The following is a 25,851-nucleotide window of genomic DNA, read 5'->3' on the forward strand; positions in this document are numbered from 1 at the left end:
TCAAAACTATGTTTGAGTAAAACAAACTGTTTGACCTTGGTTTCATTCAAATAAAACAATAAAAGACGGAACACTTTCAGTAATGTCACGGATTCCCCCGGTACTGCTGGTCATTCCGTGCACCAGCTTCTGAGGTCTACGTCACCGGACTCTAGGCGTCACTGAACTGTTTCATTACGCACACCTGGTTCCCATTCCCCCTGATTAGCAATTGTATATATGTGCCCTCTGTTCACCATTGTTTTGTTCGGTTATTGTTCCCAGGTCCGTTGGTCTTTTGAGTACCTGTACTTTGTTTCGGCTTTGGCCCTGCGTGTTTTGTGTACTCGTTATTAGGGGTCTCGTCCTGTGCATTGTTATTAGGGGTCTCGTCCTGTGCATTGTTATTACGGGTCTCATCCTGTGTATTTATTAGAGGTTGTACCTGCTCTTTTGTACCTGCTCGTTTGTTTGGGATACATCCCTGTGTTTTTGTATATGTGTTTGTTTTGGGATTCGTCCCCGTGCCTTTTCATAGCATGTTGTATTTTTGGGTGGAGTATTGAAACTCCCTATTACGTATTCCTACGCCTGTCTCCAATCACTTCTACAACGTGACAAGTAATGATAACTCAAATGATTGTTTAGCCATTTTGTCAACTGTTGTCAATTACCGTTGACAATATATTTGAACATGTGCGTGAGCATCTTCTATCAGGTAGCCATCTATCACCAAGTGCCCTATTTTGAGCATTTAAAGTTGTCCCTCAACTCACCATTTGAGGAAGTAAAATACCTGTAGTATTTTTCCAATACCCTCCCAAAGCCTGTTAGGTAGGCAAGATGAACCGCATGGACGCTAAGCAAATCACCAATGGATGTGGAACGTTATTGTTTCGTTTTTTACTGGATAAATTGAATTACTCTTAGTGGTGCTATTGTTGACTTTTGTATTGTTCTTGTGTGGTGGAAATATTCATCTCAAAGGCAACAGTTAGTGTTGGCTACGTGAAGGAAATGGTCATTCTGGGAATTTCCAGGATATTCAAGTCATCTCACAATCAGTTCCTTTTTGGCAGTCTTATAACATGACCAAGACCAGAAGTATGATGGGGGGAGAAACAGCAGCACAGTGTTTCATAAATGTTTTTTATTGATATGATCCCACAGCAGATTATTTACATTCATGATGACACTGACAGATGAGCACGCCCTCTCGGTGTTCCCTTTTCCTCTCTCTCCTTCAGAGTTTGGAGTGGGCTTTGTATGAGTTTATGTGTGTTTTCTTCAGATAACGTTGGAACAATGGCAGGGTTAAAGTGGCCCCTTAAATGAAGGGAAAAGTATGCATACCGAGCAACACAGAAATAATGGATAGAGTAGACAATCATGACTGCTCAAGCCCTGGACAAATTCAGTCCCACAATCAAGCTCAAATATATCTCCGGCCCACAATGTCAACACTCTTGACCCAAAGGCTACTTTATGAAATGGTGGTGAGGATGAATTCAGAATAGGAGGATAGCTATTTAGGAAGAGGGACAGAATAGATATGGCATTACCTCCCCACTGCTGTTTTACTTTCCGTGTTGTGATAAAATCTGTCACACTTAGCAGTAGCATAATGGTAATATGGTCCCCGTGTTTAAGAAAAAGCAACATGAAAGGGCTGGCGACTTAAGTGGTTGTTCCCAAATGTCTATTTCTATACGAAAACAAATGGCGTTAAGAATGTCACCATATGAGTTGTACTGTACTGTAGAAATGGTTTGCAGTGTGAATAGCAACCGTTGCAACGCAGATGCATTCCACCAGTCACACACATACCAACATGCACACACAAACACACTGAGTCCATTGGTTACTTTTCCTTTTCTCTCACAGAAACACCAGAGGGCTGCATTTCTGCTTCACTTCTCGCATCACAACAGTAAGTACAGGTTTCAAAATAGTAGAAAATGTAATATGATGACAGAAATACCAACAAAAAAATCCTAATTAGAAGCTAGAGATACCATAGTAATCATAATGTTATTAGGGTAATCACAAGAGTTGTGATAGTGAAACTGTGAAGTAACCCCGCCCCAGGCCCCTGCCTGTCCTAAGTGGAGCCAGGTTAACCAGGGCTCTATCAGCCTGCCCCTCATTCGCTCTGGAGTGAAGGTTACACTAGGTACAGATCTAGGATCAGCTTCCTCATCCCCCAAACCTAACCTGGAGAAAATTCTAAACTGACCTAAGATCAGCGTCTAGGGGCAACTTCACCCTACACCCCTTCTTTCAGGCTGTGAAGTCAAAGGTTATCAGCACTCATGCTCATGCAGAGAGAGTTCAGTTAGCTGATCCAGGTTGCCTGAGCGATGCGATGCGTAAGCCCCTCCCTCCCCCGGCATGGCTCCATGGTAACAGTCAGTACCACCCTGAGAAGACCGGGGTAGACAGAGGCAGCGTGTTCAGTTACATACACATAGTGGAGTCATACCTGGGGCAAGAGGCCTAATATGTCAACTTTTATATCAAAGCCTTTATTACATATTCCGTTTGCACAGCTGTCCAGTCTCTGAGTCATATTCCGATTGAAACTCTGTATCTGCTCCCGAGTGGTGCAGCGGTCTAAGGCACTGTATCGCAGTGCAAGAGCTGTCACTGCAGTCCCTGGTTCGTATCCAGGCTGCATCACGTCCGGCTGTGATTGGGAGTCCCATAGGGCGGTGCACAATTGGCCCAGCGTCATCTGGGTTTGGCCGGGGCAGGCCGTCATTGTTAATAAGAATTAGTTCTTAACTGATTTACCTAGTTCAATAAAGGTTCAATAAAAAAATCTGTTACACGGAGGCCTGTATATTGTGTATAGGAGGAAGTTGGAAAATGTTGACTTGTGCCCTGGCAATACCTTCCTTACTGTCGCTGAGGGGGTTAAGGAAGTTATTGGAATATACTTTAAAGTTAAATTATTTCTAGTGGATTCAGAGTTCCTTTGTTTCCTGGACCACCTGCATATCCCCACAGTGAGCTGAGCTCTTAATCTCAGAGAGAAAGAGATGGAGAGACACAGATAAATTGAAACCCTACCTAGCCTTGCAAAGAGGAAAGACAAAGGTGATTGTATGTTGAATGGTTATAAAGCAAGTTCCTATTCTTACATCAAGCCTGGATGGAGACAGGAAGAGAGGGTGACCAAACAGTTTGAACTCACTCAGCCTTCACACAATGCTATCAGTCCTCTCACCTACTCTATATCTATTGTAGCATACATCTCTTTCCAAACACAAAGAACAGTTTGAAATAGCCCTCCTCAACCCACTGACAGGACTACACTAAAGTACCCTATCCCCCTGTCTGCATCTACCAGAGAGAGAGGAGGAACTAAATGAAGTGTGGAAACATGCATGACAAGCCTCTCTGATAAGAGCCCTGAAATCAAACCCATTTCCTCCTTTTAATGGAGAGTCTGGCTAAATAAGATAAACCACCAGTCAGGGCACTGGGCTAGTTATCCCTGGGAACTGACTGGAGAACATTGGGACAAAGGAATGTTTTTAACCCCTGAGCCTATCCAAAACTGACTAGGGATCAGATTGAAGATGAAGATGAAGTCATCCTCAGAGTATTCTGACTTGGGATCAGTGGGACTTGACAGCTATCTTTATGGTTTCTATAGTATTTCTAGGAACTGACCACAGATCAATATGACAGCCAGCCAGGGTGCAGTTAGTAGTGTAACCCCAGCTGGGAACAACAACAGGATATCTCCAGAGGACAGAGGATAGGACTGGCCCAGTCATTTCCCTCTAGCACTGGCAACCACGACACCCCGGGCCAATGGCCAGGGGAATAATATGATAAAACAGTAAAGAACCTGGGAAAGAGCTGAGTTCACAGTTATTCCCCTCATCCTAACCGTAGAAGAGCTATTTATAAACTAAACTAGTCACTGATCTGTAGTGATGAGAGTTTATGGGAGGTTAATGACAGATCCGGCCCATTTTTTTATTTTATTTAACTAGGCAAGTCAGTTAAGAACAAATTCTTATTTACAATGACGGCCTACCCCAGCAACACTGGGCCAATTGTGCACTGCCCTATGGGACTCCCAATCACAGCCAGTTGTGATACAACCTGGAATCGAACCAGGGTTTTTAATGACACCTCTAACACTGAGATGCAGTGGCTTAGACTGCTGCGCCACTCAGGAGCCCAAATGGCAGTGAGGCCTAAGTTAACTCAGACTTTCCCGTACTGTAAATCATGCTTTGATTATATTTCTGTAGAAATGTGTGGTCGCTCTCAAAAAAGGATTTGTCAATGTGGATAGCAGTTGTGACTTATCAGAACCTGCAAGATACTATATCACTGCTATACTGCGACTGTTGGAGTCAGTGGGTTCTTAATGCATTTCTCTGCAGTGTGGTTGAATACCTGTAAGCTGTGCTGGGTAGGGGGGCACAGGCCGTTGGACACCCCCTGGCAGTGCCTGGCCTCTTGGGACAAGGTGAGCTTCAGAGGGAGGTGAGAGGGACGGGGTGTTGCAGGGCTAAGGTACAGTGGGGACTAAGAGGGGGTAATAAGAGAAAGATGTACAGAGAGGGAGAGAAATAATTAGATTAAATATATTCGTACCAGTAGCTACTAACACTATTGTATATTCACTTTCTGTGGACAGCGTCCCAAATGGCACCCTATTCAATAGGGCTCCGGTTCCCTACTATGTAGGGAATAGGGTGCCATTTGGGATGCAGTTTTTTAAATTAGTGCCTACCTGTGTGTCTGCAGTGGGTCTCTGGCTGGGCAGGTGCAGGGAGGGCAGAGAGGTGTTGTAGGAGTGCAGGTAAGGTAGCCGGTGGCGGTCAATGGAGGCCGAGGAGTGGGGTCGCAGGTCAGAGGTCGTTGCCACGGGTGCCCTCATGGCTCGTCCCAGGCTGTTGGACTCCCTGCGCTGGTACTCTATAGGAGACTGGAGAGCTATGGACCACAGGAGATGGGGGAAGACAGGAGGTTAGTTGTAGGGAGAAGTGAGACACAATCATGCAGTTGACACTTAACAAATGGTACTATTTATTTGTTTATTGAGCATCAATAAATGTATCCATACGGCAGAATCAATCAATTGATAGTGTTGCTCCCCTATTGCAAATACTTAATAAACACAGCTTAAAAATATCCTGAAATGTTTCATCATATTTTCAAACATACACTGAGTGTATAAAACATTAGGAACACCTTCCTAATATTGAGCTGCACCCACTTTTACCCTCAGAACAACCTCAATTCATCGGGGCATGGACTTAAGGGGTTCCACATGGATGCTGGCCTGTGTTGACTCCAATGCTACCCACAGTTGTGTCAAGTTTGCTTGATGTCCTTTGGGTGGGTGACCATTATTGATACACACGGGAAACTGTTGAGTGTGAAAAACTAAGCAGCGTTGCAGTTCTTGACACTCAAACCAGTGCGCCTGGCACCTACTACCATACCCCGTTCAAAGGCACTTTAATCGTTTTTCTTGCCCATTCACTCTGAATGGCACACATACACAATCCATGTCTCGCTTGTTTAAGAAGGCTTAAAATCCTTCTTTAACCCGTCTCTTCCCCTTCATCTACACTCATTGAAGTGGATTTAACAAGTGACATCAATAAGGGGTCCTAGCTTTCAACTGGATTCACCTGGGGCCTGTTGCACAAAAGTAGAATTAAGACATCCGGGATAAATGACTCAGCTGAGCTCAATGAAGCCAAAACATGTGCGTCCAGGCTTAATTGGTTGCACAAAGACCAAGCCAGGATGAGCAGACACGGATTCATTAAGCCAGGTGAAACCAATCCTGGATAGGTGCGCGCTCACGGCTCACTCAAATAGACCCCGCCACAGATCACAGATTAACTGATTTACCATGGCAACTAGAGCCGCGTACTTTTCCCCGTCGGAAGCACAAATCCTCATGGAGGCATACGAGGAGGTAAAATATATAATTAAGAAGAAAGGCAACACGGCCACAGTGATAAAGCAAAGAGAAAAAGCGTGGCAAAGTATTGCAGACCGCCTGAATGCGTAAGTAGTGCACAATTACACACTCACCGCTCCGCTGAAACATCACAATTACAATTCAAATATTTAATTCACATCTCCAAAAATGCAGTTGTACTGTAATTATGAAACGGTTAAATTTTTAATTGAAATGCACTGCAGATATGAGTGAAATTGTGTAAAGTAACTCCATCACACTGTATAAAGCTATGATAAATTTTTTGATATTTTTACTGAAAACAAGACAAAAATACCAAGTAATTTTTTGCAGTGTGACTCCATTAAATGTGTGTGTGTGTGTGTGTGTGTGTGTGTAGATTAAACATGAACGGGCCAAAACGGACATGGCAGCAGGTCAAAATCAAATACAAGAACATTCTGCAGAATGGTATGGTCCCTGACTAATATTTAACAAAGCACAAGCATATATTGTACCCAGAAGGTGCCTGCTCACACATTGTCTGTACTGTTTTAGCAGTGAAAAAGAATACCCACAGACAAGGCACGGGTGGTGGGTCACCAAAGGCTGACCTTACCCCAGCAGAGGACATGGCCTTGGAGCTAAATAAAGGCAGGCCCGTCTTAGAGGGGATCCCTGGGGGGAAAGAGACGAGCATAGGTTCCTCCCAAGATGCCACCCGCTTCATTCAAGGTATGTCCTTCCATCTCTACATGGGATACAACCACATTCATATTGAATCAATTTGGACTGTCTGACTTTGGTTTACCTATTGCCTTGCAGTGTCTGGCAGCACTGTGTTCCTGTTAGAGCCACCAGCACAAGCACCAGACGATGCTGATCCAGTGAGTACTCCATCAAAGGCATACTGTAGGCCTGGCATGTCTTGTCTACTAACTTCAATATGAATCCGATTAAATGTGATAGGGTGAAGGCCCCAGTGCAGCAGCAACAGCACATGATGGAGACGATGATGAGGAGGAGACCATCTCTCTGGATTCCAGAAGGCATGAGGTATCATGTTAAGACTGTGAAAGTACTATTTACTCTACAATGGTGAGGAGTCCTCATCAAAATCAAAAAATCTAATTTCTTTTACAGGACCCAGATGCTATACAGTGGGAAAACCAGCCTGGCAACATAGTGCGTATTAATAAAAGGACACCACATCCTGCCAAATTCCAGCTGCGCTAATTGTATTGTGTTCACAGAGCTCACAAGCTATCAGAAAGTTGTATGGCAACCACCTCCGGCGCCAAATAGAACTGGCAGACATAGACATTCAGTACAAGAAGAAAAAGATGGAAAATCTTGCACTGGAGTCCGAAATAAAAAAGAGGACAATTAGGAAACTGGACCTTGAAATAAAAAAACTTGAGAGGGAGGTGAGATATGCCTTCAATGTACACTGTATGCTAACTGTAACACAAATGTATTAATCATTATTTTTCTTTCCTCCCCCAGCTCCAAGAAGATGACACAGCTCAAAATAAAAATTAGGTATATTCTCGTAAAGTCAAGTGAGCCATGACATATGAGCTCTTATTGTGAGCACACAGGACGGTGGCATCTTTCTAAGGTTTTTTTTATTTTCCCAGCAATCAGTACAACCAAGTCATCGTTATAAGGCATCGCCCTCTTTTGCCCACCCCCCCAGCACCAGGTGTGGCCACTAGCCTATATGAAGGCCCAAAATTGTGTGTTCCTTTCTGCTCTGACAATGGCATGCCCATTCGTGCGAGATGTGGTGGATGAAGAAGCACTTGTGCTGAGGAGAGCCTTCAGGCGAGAAAGGGTCTTCAGGGACCGGTTGGACCCACTGGCCTTCCCTGATGACCATCTATATGAAAGATACAGGTTTTCTGCAGATGGCATCAGGTATCTATGCAGACTACTGGGTCCCAGGATTAAGCACCGCACTGCACGGAGCCATGCACTGAGTGTGGAGCAAATGGTTTGTGTGGCCTTGCGCTTTTTTGCTAGTGGAGCCTTCCTGTACTCAGTGGGGGATGCAGAACAGCTGAACAAGGCCACAATTTGCCGCACAATAAGGAGTGTGTGTCTGGCTATCAAAGCATTAGCAGATGTCTTCATCTCCTTCCCTGGCCACAGAAGACTCTGTGACATCAAAGAGGAGTTCTATAGGATTGCAGGTAAGAGGATCTACAAATTACAGGACAACTGTTAACACATAGTAGGATACTCATTACTTTGTGTGACAGGTTTCCCCAATGTCATTGGTGCAGTGGACTGCACACACATAAGGATAAAAGCCCCCTCAGGTGCCCATGAGGCCGATTTTGTGAATAGGAAATCCTTTCACAGCATTAATGTTCAGGTGAACATAACTTTTTGATATTGTCCATTGACGAACACTCTGCATTGCCAGTGATGTGCATTGATTGGTGTAATATTCCTCATCTTATGATTTCAGATGGTCTGCAATGCTGACTGTGTGATCAGCAATGTTGTGGCAAAATGGCCTGGCTCAGTCCATGACTCCAGAATCTTTCGGGCCTCTGAAATCTATCAGTGCCTATCACAAGGTAAGCCACACAACCCCTATTTATAACCATCATGGCTGTGTCAAGAATATCACTGTGTTTATGAGGTAGTAATGATGAGATTTTGTGTTGACAGGTGAATTCTCTGGTGTGTTGCTGGGAGACAGGGGGTATGGCTGCCAGCCTTTTCTCCTGACACCTTTCACAGACCCCCAGGAAGCACAGCAGGCCTACAACCATGCCCATGCCAGGACCAGGGCCAGAGTTGAAATGACCTTTGGCCTCCTGAAGGCACGCTTTCACTGCCTTCACAAATTAAGGGTCAGCCCTGTTAGGGCATGTGATATTACTGTGGCTTGTGCTGTCCTCCACAATGTGGCCTGCCTGAGGAAGGAGAGGGCCCCCAGAGTGCCACCAGCCATGGACTGGGACAATCCGGCAATCTTCCCTGATGACGACAGTGGTCGGCTGCTGAGGGACCAATATGTGTTGAATTATTTTAGTTAGTATGTGTGCTTTCAATTTTGGTTAAATATGTCCTGCGGTGGCAGAGGAATTTGGGTTTTTTTGGGTTCGTTTTTTGACGAATTTGGCCTCTTATGATGTTTGTGCGGTATACTGTGTGTAATACAAGGCTGCAGGGAGGCTACTGCATCCATTCATTTGTCTGTTCAGTTGATGTGTATGGATTTGTCCTGCATTTATTTTAGTGTGCAGACATGCAGGGTGTGTTATATACAGACCTTTGAATGTGTATGTATCATTTTGTATAATATGCTTGGATTCTGTGCTTTCCATCTTGTAGAGTCACTGTGACTTCAGTTTCGAAAGGAGCTGATGGTTTACCTGCTTTGTTTTGTCCTTATTCAATAAAGGAACATAATGTTACACATTGTGTTTTTATATTCATATGGAATGTGTATTTGTTTATATGACAGAGTACTAGGGCCACACTGAAGAAAAAGGATAAAGTCATAAATTTATGAGGCTGGTTCTTTCTGCAGAAAAGCTACATATTGTTTTTACAGTTTTGATACTTATGACAATGTGATACTTAATATTCTGGCACATCAGCATGTCTTTGTTTATGAAACCATACTGAAGTACAATTTCACGAAATGCCCCACATCTGTCATTTTAACAACTGTCCTCCTTTAAAACAACTGGTTACAATATTATGACTTGTGTTTTTTTCCCCTCTGTGGCCCTAATATTCTATCATTTTATATATAGCCTTATAGTCTATGGGAAACTGTAAATTATCTAATGATAGCAACATCATCTAAAAATCATTTTTTATCCAAAATCATTGAAATTAATGATCACAAACGTTTAAATAATAACAGTGGGTCTAGTTATATGTGATAACAATGTATAGTGAGCAGTGAAATAACTATTGGTTTCCATTTGTGGTGACTGCTGACTGACATTAGGGATGAGATTAAATAGATCCTGGAATTTAGCCTGGTCTGGAGCAGGCTAGCTCCACAGAATAAATCTCCATGGTAATTTATACCATAACATATCCTCCTGCCCCCTATCCATCTTTAGTGCAACCGGATTACGGATCAATTGAGCCAGGATCACCAAGATATCCTGGCTTAATCCCTTATCCTAGTTTTGTGCAACAGGCCCCTGGTCAGTCTGTCATGGAAATGTTTTGTATACTTGTGTGTGTAAACATCAGAGAAAAAAGTAGTACACTAAATAGGGAATAGGATGTCATTTGGAACACATGATGTATATGGCCCTGGGTTCAGCTGTCAGCAGCAGTACCGTTGAGGAAGTTCCTCTGTGTCTCCAGGATCTGGACCACGTCGTTGGCCCAGGCACTCCGCGTCTCAGAGGACGATGCCTGTAGGATGAAGCGCGTCACGCTCCCATCGGGCCCGCGGGACGTCAGGACCAGACGACATGGGTCCTCCTCACAGTGGTCCTCCACACCCAGACAACTGAGCTGCAGTAGAGAGAGAGACAAGGGTCACACACACACGCACACGCACACACACACGCACACAAACACGCACACAAACACACACAGTACTGTCATTCTCACCTTGATGCTGTTTTTAAAGGTGTACCCTGGCAGAGAGAAGCCCTTTTTCCTGTCGATTGGCTCACTGATAATGACCAGCTGTTCAAACAGGAAGACACGCCTCTCCTTGGCGCGGGACAGGAAGCTGCTGTCCTGCTCACTGACTGTAAAGGTGTCCTGCTGGAGCAGCTTCCCCTGGGCTGTGATCTTCCCCTGAGAGAGACCCCATAAGATAGAAAGAAAAACACTCATTTGAGTCATTTAGCAGACACACTTTTCCAGAGCGACTTACAGTAGTGAGTGAATACATTTACATACTTTTTTGTACTCATCATGTATAATGTTTTTGTTTGACAAGTAATGTAATCAAAATGGTTTCCACCTGTTTTCAGTAATCTCATACATGCTTGCCAACTGTACTAGAAAACACAACATCACATGGAGAACAGCGTCTGGTGTCTATCTCACCTCAAAGCCCTGCAGCCTGCCCACATTCATCATATCATTACAGCGCTTGGGCACGAAACACATCACCTCCACCGCTCTCTGTGGGTGAGAGAAGAGGAGGGGTGGAGAGAGAAAGAGATGGTGTGGGATAGACAATTATGGTTTGCAACTTAAAACAGTATTTTTTTTCTCGTTCTCCAACAGAGCTGTGTACATGAGAGAGAACTCTGTGTGTGTGTGTGCAGTTCACAGTAATATCACAAGTAAGTATTAGAAATGTTTTGACCATGACTGTTTGTACCATGGTTTTGGGAGAACTCTCACCTCCAGCTCTGAGGTATCCCTTCCTGCTTTGGTGTAGTACTTCAGGAAGTCCTGAGGGAGCCAATCAGAGAATAGTTACTGAATGTTTCGGAGTGATTTCTGAACAAAATGAGACTGTACTGTATCTTGTGTTTCATGTAAGAGTGACATATTATCCACTGTGAGATTAGGGAGCTGATAAGAGGACTTGGGACTCTTGGGACAAAAGCTTTCAACATTCATCTCTAAATCACAGTAAAAGCTCCCACAATGCTGGGGGGCAGGCTGCTTATTCTCCAGTCACTCACAATTTGTCTTTCTTCCTGCCTTTCTTTCTCTCCATGTCTTCCAGTGACAAGTCATTCAATACAGCTCCATTACACGATGACTCAAATCAGCTAGGGCTAGATGACATCATGCTAATTATACCAGTTATTTTCCATATTCCAGAGGGATTTCAAACACACACGTATACGCACACAGGCGGACGCGCTTAGACAAGTACACATGCAGATACACACACACACGCACACGCACACGCACACGCACACGCACACACACACACACACACACACACACACACACACACACACACACACACACACACACACACACACACACACACACACACACACACACACACACACACCTTGAGCAGTAGTTGGTATTTCATGATCCTCTGTACTGGTTTGATGAGCAGGTCGTTGAGTTGTAGTCTGTGGCCCAGCTGCTGCCTCAGCTCCTACAGAACCAGACAGGTTAGCTCCTCATAGGACACACACATAACTAAGGGCAGCTTTGGGTCAGTCACAGAACCCACTGAACAAATATTGATTGAATTAACGTTGTTTCAATGCCATTTCAACAACAAAAAAATGTATGTGATGTTGAATCAACATGGAAAACTGATTGGATTTTCAGAAAACGTATTTTTTTGGTTGAATTCACATTGAATTCAAGTTAGTTGACAACTCAATCCAAATGTAAATCAAAATTAGACGTTGAACTGACGTCTCTGCCCAGTGGGAAGACATACAGAACTAAGGGCAGGTTTGATTCAGTCATAAACAGACACATAATTAGCACTTAAGATACAAACAACCCAAACCAGAGTTAGAGAAATAAGAAGAATTAGGCTAGAATGATGCCTGAGTGGGATTCAACTGCTCTTAAACTATCCTTGTAGTTGTACTGTGAAGAGTCACTCACCTCGAAGTAGGTCTCGATATACTCTGAGACAATGTGCTCTGACTTGGGCTTGTTCTGACAGTACACTACGTACATGTGGAGACGCCGCTCCTAGAGGTCCAAAAACAAACACAGAGATGATGAGAGAGCTATACCAGATGGTGGCGCCTGTGGTCCCTGTGTGTGAGAGAGCTAGTGTGAGCAGGTCTGTGTGTGTGTGTTGGTGTGTAGGCTAAGTGTCTCCCCCATTATGGATGCCCTCTTATTCCTCTAAGTTTGACTCAGTTCTCCTTCCCCTCCAGGCCCTTTTGAAATATGTTAAATAAGAGCAGGAACTTTGCCTTATTAAATGGTTCTGGCAGCTTGGGAAGAATCGTTTAATTCACTCTTGCTTAATTAAACTTGCTGGACTAATGAAGGGAGAGAGGGGGGAGAGAGACAGGGAAGTAAGAGAGAGAGGGAGAGAGAGAGTGTGCGTGTGTCTATAGAAAATAATTTAAGTATGTGTGCATGGACTATTTCCTGCCATGGTCCTACTCTTCTCACTCGGCCTCATTTTTTCTGTGAGATCCTGACCTTCACACACAAACCCAGCTGTTTGTGTGTGCATGTGTGCGCGCACGTTTGTGTGTGCACTAAGTACAAACACAGCTGTTTATTTGCATTGAATGTCATTTATCTGTCATTATGGCTCATTTGGTTCTGCAGTTTCACAAACAGCCTGGCGTTTGAACAATGGCTCTTTGTAACTGGACCTGTTAGCTGACCGTAGCACAGTACAAAGCCCTGTAGGATAATTATGCCTGCACTTATTATTATTCTACTGGCTTTCGCCTCTCCTCTCCTCCAGGCAGCCTGAACGATCAAGACACATCTGGATGGCAGTGAGCCAGAGACAGGGACAGTAAACAGTCAGTACTCTGAAGAGACCAGGACTTCTTACCAGACACACAGAGGGACACCCTGGAACTTCATTCCAAATACAAGAAAACAGAATCAAAGACCATGTAAGGGGCTAGGTTGTCATGGTGTGTCCGCAAACAAAGAGTTACACTTATGCAAACACACACTCATTTGCACATACACACACAAACACACATATGCACACACACACAGACTCACATGCTTGATGAAGAGTTGGGCCAGTCTGTCGGGCTCAGACACACACTTCTCCAGCTCCCCCAGGAGATAGCTATGACACACAGTGCAGAGGGGAGGGTTGAACACCAATATACACTCGTCTACACACACACAGACAGAGGGGAAGAGACACACAGATACACACACACACAACTATACACATGGAAACAGATAAACACAGAAGGAGCGAGAGAAACAGATCCGACAGGTTTTCCCGAGACCACACACACACACAGGAAATATCTCACAGCCATGTGGATTCAGTGTGAGAGCATCAGACTTATATCATACGTGCTGACGAACATGCTCCAGTCTCAGTGAGCTCTCACACACACTCCACACACGCTCTTCACATAAACAGCGCTCAGTATTCACATTCACACACACACACACACGTTTAGCCAAGAGCGTGAGACCTACTCTTTATGCCAGTCATAGATCTGGTGGATGTTCCCGAACACTATCTTGTCTTTGCCCTTCATGTCCTCTGGGATCCCCTGACTGGCCATGCTGGCCATGTAGCCCTGGGCAGAGTAGAAGACACACACACCCTACCTCAGGACAGGAAATACTGCTACTTCACAGGAGGGCATCTGGCTATAGTCATCATTGTGTAATATGGTTGAGACAATAGCATAATAACTTCTATGGCATAACAACAAAAAAAGGAGACTTTAGGTGTACTGTACTTTATATCACAAAATAACTGATAGGGGGTCAGCATAAAAAATGTCACATGATCGATTTGTCACACACCTCTACTATGAGGCCCAGGTCGTCCACATACAACTTCTCTGTCTCTATCAGCTCTGTCAGCACATATCTGAGAGAGAGAGAGAGAGAGAGAGATGAGTTGGCTGTAGTAATAGAGGGCAGCCATTAAACAGTGTCTTCTCTCATCACAGTGAGGGATGGGATTCTCCCAGAGTGGAGCCAGCACTACCATCACACCGTTAGCTCTCATCAGGACACAGCATACACAATTACATCCCAACTGGCACCATTTTCCCTGTATAGTACACTACTTTTGACCAGGGCCCTTAGGGAACAGGCTGCCATTTGGGACACTACCAGGGACGTAATGACTGCAGCACCAGGAGCACTTAGATGCTGCATTATGCTGTGGTGGAAAACTGACAGTCCATTAATGGGATAGGGACCATAAGACTGGACACATTGTGGGTTCACGTGGAGGTCACAACCACCTACATGCTCTTCTCTAAGGCACTCCTCCTGTCCTCCTCACTGTCCATGGTGGCTGACCATTGGCTGGTCGAGTCATCAATCAGGGAGGAGACATCTTTTTCTCCTGGGAGAATAGTAGAATAATGATGGTTCTGAAAGAAGAGGGTGGAGAGGTGAGCTCATACATGTATCCACTCCATGTCTGTTGACTGTAAGCATATGTCTGCTATACAGAGAGAGCATAGAGTCCAGGCCTGACAGACAGTTCATGAATTGGACCTATGGCTGGTAGCTCCTAATCTAGGAAGCAGACTTCCATGGGAAGTAGAGGGAGGAAGTAGGGAGACTCCTCAGGACATGGCCAGGCCAGCACCCTGTTGGCTGTTCCAAGAGGGAGACTACCCAGGACAAGGCTAGCACCCTGTTGGCTGTTCCAGGAGGGATTCTCCTCAGGACAAGGCCAGCACCCTGTTGGCTGTTCCAAGAGGGAGACTACCCAGGACAAGGCAAGCACCCTGTTGGCTGTTCCAAGAGGGAGACTACCCAGGACAAGGCTAGCACCCTGTTGGCTGTTCCAAGAGGGAGACTACCCAGGACAAGGCCAGCACCCTGTTGGCTGTTCCAAGAGGGAGACTACCCAGGACAAGGCCAGCACCCTGTTGGCTGTTCCAAGAGGGAGACTACCCAGGACAAGGCCAGCACCCTGTTGGCTGTTCCAAGAGGGAGACTACCCAGGACAAGGCTAGCACCCTGTTGGCTGTTCCAGGAGGGATTCTCCTCAGGACAAGGCCAGCACCCTGTTGGCTGTTCCAAGAGGGAGACTACCCAGGACAAGGCCAGCACCCTGTTGGCTGTTCCAGGAGGGAGACTACCCAGGACAAGGCCAGCACCCTGTTGGCTGTTCCAAGAGGGAGACTACCCAGGACAAGGCTAGCACCCTGTTGGCTGTTCCAGGAGGGATTCTCCTCAGGACAAGGCCAGCACCCTGTTGGCTGTTCCAAGAGGGAGACTACCCAGGACAAGGCCAGCACCCTGTTGGCTGTTCCAGGAGGGAGACTACCCAGGACAAGGCCAGCACCCTGTTGGCTGTTCCAAGAGGGAGACTACCCAGGACAAGGCCAGCACCCTGTTGGCTGTTCCAGGAGGGAGACTACCCAGGACAAGGCCAGCACCCTGTTGGCTGTTCCAGGAGGGAGACTACCCAGGACAAGGCCAGCACCCTGTTGGCTGTTCCAGGAGGGATTCTCCTCAGGACAACTCTAGCACTGTTTGGGTTGTTCTAGGAGGGAGACTCCTCACTACTTATCCCCTCTGAAAAAACTGCCTGCCGTGACACTTAGTCCACATCCCCTGTACTCTGATAGCAATAAGCACGTTTCCATCTCTTTTCCTTTCTCTCTTTCTTGCCTAGGTGATAGCAGGCTGAAATAGCAAGAGAGTAGTATTTCAAAGAATAAATAAGTCTTCACCTCAAATACAGCCTAATCTCTGAATAGGAATAAGAATCATCTTCTCTTTCTAAGACTTCAGCCACCCCTGTATTTATCTGCACCACCGCTCAACCCCTCTCTCTACTACACTAACACTCCCATTCAGTCAATTTATGGATCAGTTCTTTCTCTCTCTCTCTCCTGGCCTTGTCTTGTCCCCCTACTTCCTCTCTCACGTTCCCTCTCTATGACCTGTTTTTAATGCTGGGTTAAGTTATCCTTCCATCACTTTCACCTCCTGAGTGACCAATCCAGGCCTGGTTAGGCTCAACAAAGCCCCCAATCATGACAAGATCCTGAATCGCCACACACACACACACACAAATGGGTGCTGATGTCCATGATAGCCATAGCACGTCTGACTCATGCTTCCTCATATCCTAATGTTACCACCGCCAGGCAGCCCACAGACAGTAGGTCTATTCACCAGTACCTAAGCTATGTTAAAGGAATGGCAGAGCTCCTGATGGACCTAGTGAGGTAGCCTATTCATGGCAGCTCAGCTCAGGGTCATCTCTTCTGACCGGGGAGGTAAAGGCAACGGCAGAGCTGTGATAAGAGTCCTAAAGATTTACATATTTATTGACCCTCATGGAGAGTTTCAGTGGTTAGAATGTGTCATGAGGTGTAAACGCTGGAGTTTCAGTAAGAGTTAGGAGGGGGGAGGGAGTGAGAACATTTCCAGCCTGGCCATTCCCCCTAGCACTTCCTCAAGCCCCCCCCCCTTTCCGTGAATTCTCCAGTCTCTCTAAGCCTGACCTAGACTCACCCAATACACCCTGTTCTGACCTCCAGTCCCCCTCTACCTCCCTATTCCCTCCCCTTGACAGCCTCCCCTGGTTTCTCTTCTATCCCCCATTACCCACGTCTCCCTCAACCCCTCTCTACCCCTACCTCTGCTCCCTAACCATGTTATATCCAGCATCCCTGTAGCTCTTTCTCTAACACCCACGTCTTAGTCTTCCCCGGACCTCTACTCTACTAACCCCCCTCCACCCACCCCTCCAGCCCTCCAACCCCAGCCCTGACCCTGTTTTCAGCTCCCCAGTGAGTCTGTGGACGCAGTAGGCTGTCCGGGGCTGATCTGCTGCCTCGCTGCTTGATCACTTCCAGATGCAGCCTGGAAAATCCCACAGGATTGATCCCACTGCGCAGGGCTTTCTTAAAGGTTCTTTAGATTTAAAGTGGTGAGTTTTTTTCCTGATTGTTTGAGGGCGAGAGCGTGTGTGTCACGACTTCCGCCGAAGTTGGCTCCCCTGCCTGTTCGGGCGGTGCTCGGCGGTCGTCGTCACCTTCCTACTAGCCGCCACCGATCCCTTTTTCGTTTGTCTGTTTGTTTTGTCTTATTAGTTTCACCTGTGTTTCTGTTGTTTTCGGTTAATGAGCTTCCCTATTTTTAGTAGGTAGACCCGCCCTTGTTTTGTGCAGGATTGTCTTTATGTTACGTGTGTGTGTTTTAGGTAGAGGTGTATTATTTTACTATTTACTTGGCACCCTGTGTTTTGGGTTATCAAGTTGTTCTCTGCGCCCTGTATGTTTGGGCTTATCATTTTTTGTGTGCAATAGTAAAAGGAGCACTTTTCCCAAGTGGAACTCTCTGCGTCTGATTCCTTCACCCACCTAGTCCCGCGTGACAGTGTGTGTGTATTTGTGTGTTTTTGTGTGCATGTGCGTGTAATAACTGATAAGGCAAAGTTGTTCTTTGAAGGTAATGTTTGGGTGAATTGGAGTTACTGCCAGATACACTGAATATACTGTACAGCATTCCCAGTGACTATGTATTTGCGGGGGAAACTTATGTTTTATAAACATTAGCTGTACTAATTTAGCATACTCCTCTGGTTTGTTTGATGACTCTAGCATTGCTTATGTGATCTGTTTGAATGTTAATGCTCTAATTTCCAGGATTTTTGCATTAACCAATAAGCGGTTGCCCAGCAACAGCGGTATCTCAGGTTACATGAGGAGAGACTTGATGTTTTCTGACCTTACATCTATTTATGGTTAATTCTCCTCCAATTTCTCTGTGGGTCAGGATTCTCTTTCTCTCTTTCTCCCTCTTACTTTCTTTTGTTATTTCTCTCTCTCTCATCTTTCTCTCTTTCGCCACCTCCCCCCACTCTCTCCTTATTGAATATTGATAGGGGTTTTAAAGGGAGTTGTTTCAGCCTCAGTGCCAGTGTTTGACTAACAGGGAAATGAATGCTCTGACAGCTGTAATATCTCTTTGTTCTCTAAATCGCCACAGAATCAGCCTTTGTGTACAGAGCTCTAACAATCAAATCGAATCAAATTGTATTTGTCACATGTGCCGTAAACAACAAGTGTAGACCTTCCCGTGAAATGCTTACTTACAAGCCCTTAACCAAGAATGCAGTTTTATGAAGAGTTAAGAAAATATTTAATAAATAAACTAAAATGAAAAAATATATTTTTTAAAGGAATGCAATAAAATTGCAATAACAGTGCCTTCGGAAAGTATTCAGACCCGTTGACCTTTTCCACATTTTGTTACGTCACAGCCTTATTCTAAAATATATATATTTTTAAAGAATCATCAGCAATCTACACACAATACCCCATAATGACAAAGCAAAAACAGACTGTTAGAATTTTTGCAAATTGATAAAAAATAGAAAACAGAAATACCATATTTACATAAGTATTCAGACCCTTTGCTATGAGACTCAAAATTGAGAGCAGGTGCATCCTGTTTCCATTGGTCATCCTTGAGATGTTTCTACAACTTGATTGGAGTCCAGCTGTGGTAAATTCAATTGATTGGGCATGATTTGGAAAGGCACACACCTGTCTATAAAATGTCCCACAGTTGACAGTGTATGTCAGAGCAAAAACAGATCTGGGGAAGGGTACCAAAACATTTCTGCAGCATTGATGGTCCCCAAGAACACAGTGGCCTCCATCATTCTTAAATGGAAGAAGTTTGGAACAACCAAGACTCTTCCTAGAGCTGGCCTCCGAGCCAAACTGAGCAATTTGGGAAGAAGGGCCTTGGTCAGGGAGGTGATCAGGAACCCGATGGTCACTCTGACAGAGCGCTAGACCTTCCAGAAGGACAACTATCTCTGCAGCACTCCACCAATCAGGCCTTTATGGTATAGTGGCCAGACGGAAGCCACTCTTCAGTAAAAGACACATGACAGCCCGCTTGGAGTTTGCCAAAAGGCACCTAAAGGACTCAGACCATGTGAAACAAGATTCTCTTGTCTGATTTAAACAAAGATTGAACTCTTTGGCCTGAAAATGTCAAGCATCACGTCTGGAGGAAACCTGGCACCATCCCTATGGTGAAGCAAGGTGGTGGCAGCATCATGCTGTGGGGATGTTTTTCAGCGGCAGGATCGAGGGCTCCAGAGTGCTCAGGACCTCAGACTGGGATGAAGTTTCACCTTCCAACAGGACAATGACACTAAGCACACAGCCAAGACAACACAGGAGTGGCTTCGGGACAAGTCTCTGAATGTCCTTGAGTGGCTCAGTCAGAGCCTGGACTTAAAACCCAATCGAACATCTCTGGAGAAACCTGAAAATAGCTGTGCAGCAACGCTCCCCATCCAACCTGACAGAGCTTGAGAGGATCTGCAAAGAAGAATAGGAGAAACTCCCCAAATACAGTTGTGCCAAGCTTGTAGCGTCGTACCCAAGAAGAATCATGGCCGTAAACACTGCCAAAGGTTCTTCAACAAAGTGCTGAGTAAAGGGTCTGAATACTTATGTAAATGTGCAATTTCAGTTTATTATTTTTAACAAATTAGCAAACATTTCTAGAAACCTGTTTATGCTTTGTCAGTATGTGGTATTGTGTATAAATGTTAGGGTAAGGCTGTAACGTACAGTTACAAAATGTGGAAAAAGTCAAGGTGTCTGAATACTTTCCGAAGGCACCGTGTACAGGGGTTACCGGTACCGAATCAATGTGCAGGGGTACAAAAGGCTGCAGTGTCCACTGTCTGCTCTGTTTGTGCGTGTATGTGAGTAATCCTTACCAGACTGTGTGTATCCCTGTCCTGTAGTAGGTCAGATAGGTAGCTGTGACAGAGAGGGTGTGTTGGAGAGTACACCGCTGGACTCACCAGGCCATCATTCCCCTGCACAACACACAACATAGACAATATCACACGCACACACACACACGTAACCTATTCATGTTACTTGGGCATTCATATTAAGTCATTGGAGTCAGGGGTTTGTCCTGAAGTGATGTTATCACAATCTTTAATAAAACCTCTGTGTGGATTCCAAGGCTATAGTAGAGTAATGCCTCACCAAGTCCACATCAGTGCAGAGGAGGATGGTGTAGTTCTCCCCCTGCTCCAGAGGCCTTCCAATGGCTTGGCCGTTAGGGAGGAGGGGAGAGGGATGCTTCCCATCCAGCCTGTGGACCTGCCTGTCCTCCTTGCATCCCCCTCCTCCTTTCACTCCTCCTCCTCCCCCCACGCTCAGCTTGCGGACGGGGTTGGTGAGCCACTTCTTCAGGGCACTGACGGAGTGCCGCGACCCCCCAGGGGAGGAGGGAGAGCAGGGGCTGGAGATGCCAGAGGCCTGGGGGGCCACGGAGCCTACGGATGGAGTGATACTGCCCTCACTGCCGGCCACAGAGTACGACTCTACAGGGGATACAGAGAGAGAGAGAGGTTTTGGTTATTCAGTTATTGAGGTAATTTAGTCCGACTTGATTTAAACACAGGTTTTTCTATTGGTTACTTCCTTAGAATACCTTGAATTTATAGACTAATGTATTAACAGTACTCCATTTCCCAGTACCAGCTTTTAATACCACAGCAACCAGGCTGTGGTATTACTGCTTTCTAACCCACACAGAGCTCTCATGTGGATATTGCCTTTCCACCTCACAAAAATGTGCTTAAATGATCTGTTTTAAGCCGATAAAGTATTTATACCAATGTAGCACAGGGAGTCACATGCCAGGCCAAAATAAACCACATTTAATCAACAAATCCACAGGTGGAAACTCACTTCACAGTACAAAGAAAGAAACAGAAAGAACAAGATACTTTGGCTCGGACACTGTTTATCTACAGCGGTGCTGTGTGTGTGTGTGTATGTATGTGGTGGGAGGCGGAGGGGGGGGGGGGGGGGTAGGAGGCATTCTAAACTAAGCTATGGAGAGAGCTGTTGATTAGACGTCCTAAAATAGTTCAAACGCGACAGCTGACACAGCCATCGAGTCAGCCTGCCGATGTGATATCATCACTGAGAGAGAGGCAGGAAGAGGAGGAACAAGAGTGTGGAGTGGGTCTGCAGGGAGAAAGGGGTAAACATATTGGAGGAGGTTTATGTTAACACATACTGTATATGTCCTCAAAGAGAGTGTGGATATGAGTTTTAAACTCATGCCGTGCTGGGCTGAGCCCGGCCCACCCTGTCTTCTCTCTCAGGGGGTAAGGAGCTGGTGTTTACAGAATAGTATACACTGGCTGACCCCACTGTATATTTGGATTCCAGTGAGACATTTCAATGACATTGAAAACTAGGAAAGGAAGAGGTACAAAGGGGAAAAGGAGTGAGAAAGAGTGAGAGGAATTGAGAGGCAGGAGATGGAGGGATGAACACAAAGTAAAATAGTTTGAGAGGAGAGCGAGGAAGACAAGAGTGAAGAGTTTTCTTGGGAGATGAATGAGGCCTTGAGAGAACACACTGTCAGCAAGAGCAAGCTGACTGAGACACTGTCTGTCTTGTAGTGATGGAAAAGCAGCTGATGTAAATCATGACAGCCAAAGCCAGCCCTAATCACACATTCTATCCTAACCATTGTTTCCTGTACTCCCAACTTTGCATTAGTGGGCTAATACAAGTGCTGTCACTCACTCACACCACAGAATGAATTCCATTAACTAAGCCTTTAGACTATGGAAAATAGTATGATCTCAAACACACTGCTCTGATTAGGAAGCCCCAACATTAACGTTTGATTTTGTTCTGCTGATCTTAGCAGTGGCTTAAGCTCTTTGTGGCTCTTTGCTGCCACTTTGGCCACCTCCCAGACTCTAACTATGTACCGTCAGCACATTGATTTAAGCCGTAATCATAAGAATGGGGTATCAGGGGCCCAGAGAAAAGCTGAGACAGATATTCTGTAGAAGTCTGACACAGCCATTTTTAGGAGACACCACATTGGCGGTAACACTGTTAATAACATGGCCATTTCTCTGGTACTGGTCACTTTTAATTTATACCCAGCTAGCACATTTAGTTTCTTGGAAGTTGTGCAAATGTATGTTTTGGTTTCACATTGGTTGTGGGAATGAAGCCATACGTTTCCTGACCGTTAAAACTGAACGTTTTTTGAAGTGGAGATTTCATCTGTTCAGGGAACTATTATTTTTAGGTTGCAGGGAGGTTCTGAGAACATTTTACTTTTATTAATGCTCTGAGAATGGAAACTGTAGGTTATTTTGAGTTTCTTTTGAACTTCCCTAAAACTTTTACTAAATATTTCAATAAGAGTTTTAATAACACTGCTAGCTTATTTTCGGTTAACTTTTTTTTACTCCAATCACAGATAGGACACATGGAAATTAATTTCCTTAGGCTTTAATCATGCAAACACATTTATTTTTTATTGTGACATGACATCAGTGAGATTCAAACCTATAATCTTCTGTTTTCTATCCATGAAAGTAGTCCACTGCGTCACCATGATGGAGCTAGAATACAATGTTCTTTTACACATACATTAATTTTGGTCTCTTCAAACAGACTCCATTTCAAAGGAAACAAGCACACATTAAGATGTGTGGCCAATTATAGGGCAACACACCTGAACACACGTAACAAGATTCAGGATAGAGTTTTGTTGATGCTGAGAACTAAATGTTTTGTAAATGTTTTTACCGTGCATTCAGAAAGTATTCAGACCCCTTCCCTTTTTCCACATTTTGCTACATTACAGCCTTATTCTAAAATTAATTAAATTAATTGTTTTCCTCATCAATCTACACACAATAGCCCATAATGACACAGCAAAAACAGGTTTTATAATTTTTTGAAAATGTATTTAAAATAAAATGCATAAATACCTTATTTACATAAGTATTCAGACCCTTTGGTATGAGACTCAAAATTGAGCTCAGGTGCATCCTGTTTTCATTGATCATCCTTGAGATGTTTCTACAACTTGATTGGAGTCCAAGGCACACACCTGTCTATATAAGGTCCCACAGTTGACAGTGAATGTCAGAGCAAATCCAAGCCATGAGGTCGAAGGAATTGTACGTAGAACTCCAAGACAGGATTGTGATGAGCAACAGATCTGGGGAAGGGTACCAAAACATTTCTGCAACATTGAAAGGCCCCCAAGAACACAGTGACCTCCATCATTCTTAAATGAAAGAAGTTTGGAACCACAGACTCTTCCTAGAGCTGGCTGCCCGGCCAAACTGAGCATTCGGTAAAGGGCCTTGGTCAGGGAGGTGACCAAGAACCCGATGGTCACTCTGACAGAGCTCTAGAGTTCCTCTGTGAAGATGGGAGAACCTTCCAGAAGTACAACCATCTCTGCAGGACTCCAACAATCAGGCCTTTATGGTAGAGTGGCCAGACAGAGTTTGCCAAAAGGCACCTAAAGGACTCTCAGAACATGAGAAACAAGATTCTCTGGTCTGATGAAACCAAGATTGAACTCTTTGGCCTGAATTTCAAGTGTCATGTCTAGAGGAAACCTGGCACCATCCCTACGTTGAAGGATGGTGGTGGCAACATCATGTTGTGGGGACATTTTTTCAGCGGCAGGGACTGGGAGACTAGTCAGAATCGAGGGAAAGATGAACGGAGCAAAGTACAGAGAGATCCTTGATGAATAGCTGCTCCAGAGCGCACAGGACCACAGACTGGGGCGAAGGTCCACCTTCCCACAGGAAAACGACCCTAAGCACACAGCCAAGACAACGCAGGAGTGGCTTCGGGACAAGTCTCTGAATGTCCTTGAGTGACTCAGCCAGACCCTAACCAAATCAAACGGCTCTGGAGAGACCTGAAAATAGCTGTGCAACAACACTCCCCATCCAACCTGACCAAAGATTGGTTCACGTCCATAGATCTGAAGGATGCGCTTTTTCATTTAGTCATAATTTATACAGCCTCCACACAAACGGTTTAATTTTGAGGGTGTGGCCTACAAGTTTCTGGTCCTGCCTTTCGGGCTGTCCCTAATCCTTGCACCTTTTCTACAGTTATGTTACGTTTGATGCTGGAGCTCCGAGATATGTGTAAAAATTGCTAAGCAGTGTACTTCGAAGCAGTGTGCCGATGACTGACTGTATCATTTTATCGGAAGCACGTGATCAATGACGTCCAAAGCTTAATTTCCTTGAACAACCACCTGATTGTTTTGGTATTGGTGGGACAGCATCTATAATCATGTGGCTGCTCTAAATACTTTTGACCAGCAGGTGCCACTAGCGTATACTGTGCTGATCAAAGCCTGGAGTAATGAACCTATTTCAATGTAATTATCTGAAAAATCCCAATGCTTCAGGAAGCTTAGTTTCCCTGTCATTACTTTTCTATGGTGGTGGAAGCGGATTTGGCACCGGTGGGGCCTATCTGGACGTTTGGCTGTAATTGAGGGAACAGGTGGAGCTCCACACTGCCACGCTGGTTTTCCGTATTCAGTCTCTGGGGTTCATAGTGAATCACAAGAAAAGCTGTTTGACTCTAGCTCAGCATCTGGGTCTTCTTCTGAACTTGGTTCTGAAGCATGCATTTTTGTCGCAACAAAAGAGGGTCGCATTCCAGCTCTGTCTGGCACAGTTTCAGCTGGGGCACTCGGTGCCTTTTTGCTTGTGGCTGCAGTTATTTGGTCTGATGGCCTTTATGATACCTGTGGTGCATCTGGGACTTCTGTGTATGTGTCTGTTTCAGAGCTGAGTGATTGCTACAAGTCTGGACGCATCTCACCACTGACATCGGTTGCTCATGGTATCCCTGTCTTGCCTAAGGGCGTTGACTCCTTGTAAGGTCCGATAACAGGACAGTGGTGGTGCACATAAACAGGCAGTAGGGATGGAGTTTCTCTCTTTGCTGAACCTGGCCCATTATCTGCTCTTATGGAGCAGTGAGCATGTCCTGTCGCTCAGGGTGATGCATCTTCCTGGATCTCTACGTGGGTGCGGATCTACTTTCCCGGGGGGGGGGGTCGTATCTCTATGGAGTGGAGACTGGTGGTTGTCTAGATATGGGACCAGTTAGCCAGGGCTAACATAGATCTTCACTCATTGTGAGAAAACGTGCATTGTTGTCTGTTCTTCTCAATGGGGGAACTGGGCACTCCGTTGGGAACGGATGCTTTGGCATATCAGTGGCCTCGGACCCTACTCTATGCGTTTCCTCCGGTGGGCTTGATTCAGGCCACCGTAGAGAGGGTCCGTCAGGAGGGTCTGTTGTTGAATCTGGTGGCTCAAACCAGTGTCTAAGCCTATGTCACCAACCTGGGACCTGGCTTTGGTCCTGGATGTTATGTGTAAGCCTTCGTTTGAACCACTGGAGTCTGTGGAGCTGAAGGTCCTTTCCTACAATAATGCCCTGCTCATGGCCGTGGCATCGGCCAAGCGT

The 25,851-nt window shown here is 45.3% G+C and overlaps 2 protein-coding genes across 6 annotated transcripts in view; one reads left to right on the forward strand and one right to left on the reverse strand.

The window, feature by feature from the left end:
• Positions 1–1,107: 1,107 nt before the first annotated feature.
• The window catches only part of LOC139536581 (rho guanine nucleotide exchange factor 25-like), a 50,087-nt gene continuing 25,343 nt past the window's right edge, over positions 1,108–25,851 (reverse strand). Inside the window, exons 2-16 of one of the 2 annotated variants that reach the window (XM_071337222.1) lie at positions 20,545–20,885; positions 20,265–20,366; positions 14,792–14,919; positions 14,339–14,405; positions 14,003–14,106; positions 13,565–13,634; positions 12,464–12,553; positions 11,904–11,996; positions 11,276–11,326; positions 10,973–11,050; positions 10,526–10,717; positions 10,246–10,426; positions 4,739–4,941; positions 4,399–4,530; positions 1,108–2,399 (exon numbers count right to left, since the gene is read on the reverse strand). In XM_071337222.1, the coding sequence (XP_071193323.1) occupies positions 2,283–2,399; positions 4,399–4,530; positions 4,739–4,941; positions 10,246–10,426; positions 10,526–10,717; positions 10,973–11,050; positions 11,276–11,326; positions 11,904–11,996; positions 12,464–12,553; positions 13,565–13,634; positions 14,003–14,106; positions 14,339–14,405; positions 14,792–14,919; positions 20,265–20,366; positions 20,545–20,885 (1,949 nt within the window). In that variant the 3' untranslated portion in view covers positions 1,108–2,282. The remainder of the gene's footprint in view (positions 2,400–4,398; positions 4,531–4,738; positions 4,942–10,245; positions 10,427–10,525; positions 10,718–10,972; positions 11,051–11,275; positions 11,327–11,903; positions 11,997–12,463; positions 12,554–13,564; positions 13,635–14,002; positions 14,107–14,338; positions 14,406–14,791; positions 14,920–20,264; positions 20,367–20,544; positions 20,886–25,851) is intronic. The other variant, XM_071337223.1, reaches the window with a different exon arrangement.
• LOC139536586 (putative nuclease HARBI1) lies at positions 5,596–9,378 on the forward strand. Of its 4 annotated transcripts, XM_071337231.1 has the most exons (10): positions 5,596–6,394; positions 6,482–6,658; positions 6,749–6,810; positions 6,893–6,979; positions 7,067–7,350; positions 7,430–7,465; positions 7,564–8,118; positions 8,188–8,303; positions 8,400–8,511; positions 8,606–9,378. In XM_071337231.1, the coding sequence occupies exons 7-10, from the start codon at positions 7,647–7,649 to the stop codon at positions 8,974–8,976; spliced, it is 1,071 nt and encodes a 356-aa protein (XP_071193332.1). In that variant the 5' UTR covers positions 5,596–6,394; positions 6,482–6,658; positions 6,749–6,810; positions 6,893–6,979; positions 7,067–7,350; positions 7,430–7,465; positions 7,564–7,646; the 3' UTR covers positions 8,977–9,378. The 4 variants fall into 4 exon arrangements, with proteins under 4 accessions (XP_071193332.1, XP_071193333.1, XP_071193331.1 ...); XM_071337232.1 differs by having other exon boundaries at positions 7,067–7,465; XM_071337230.1 differs by having other exon boundaries at positions 7,430–8,118.

Source organism: Salvelinus alpinus, chromosome 12 (assembly GCF_045679555.1).
Source record: "Salvelinus alpinus chromosome 12, SLU_Salpinus.1, whole genome shotgun sequence".
NCBI classification, from domain to species: Eukaryota; Metazoa; Chordata; class Actinopteri; order Salmoniformes; family Salmonidae; genus Salvelinus; species Salvelinus alpinus.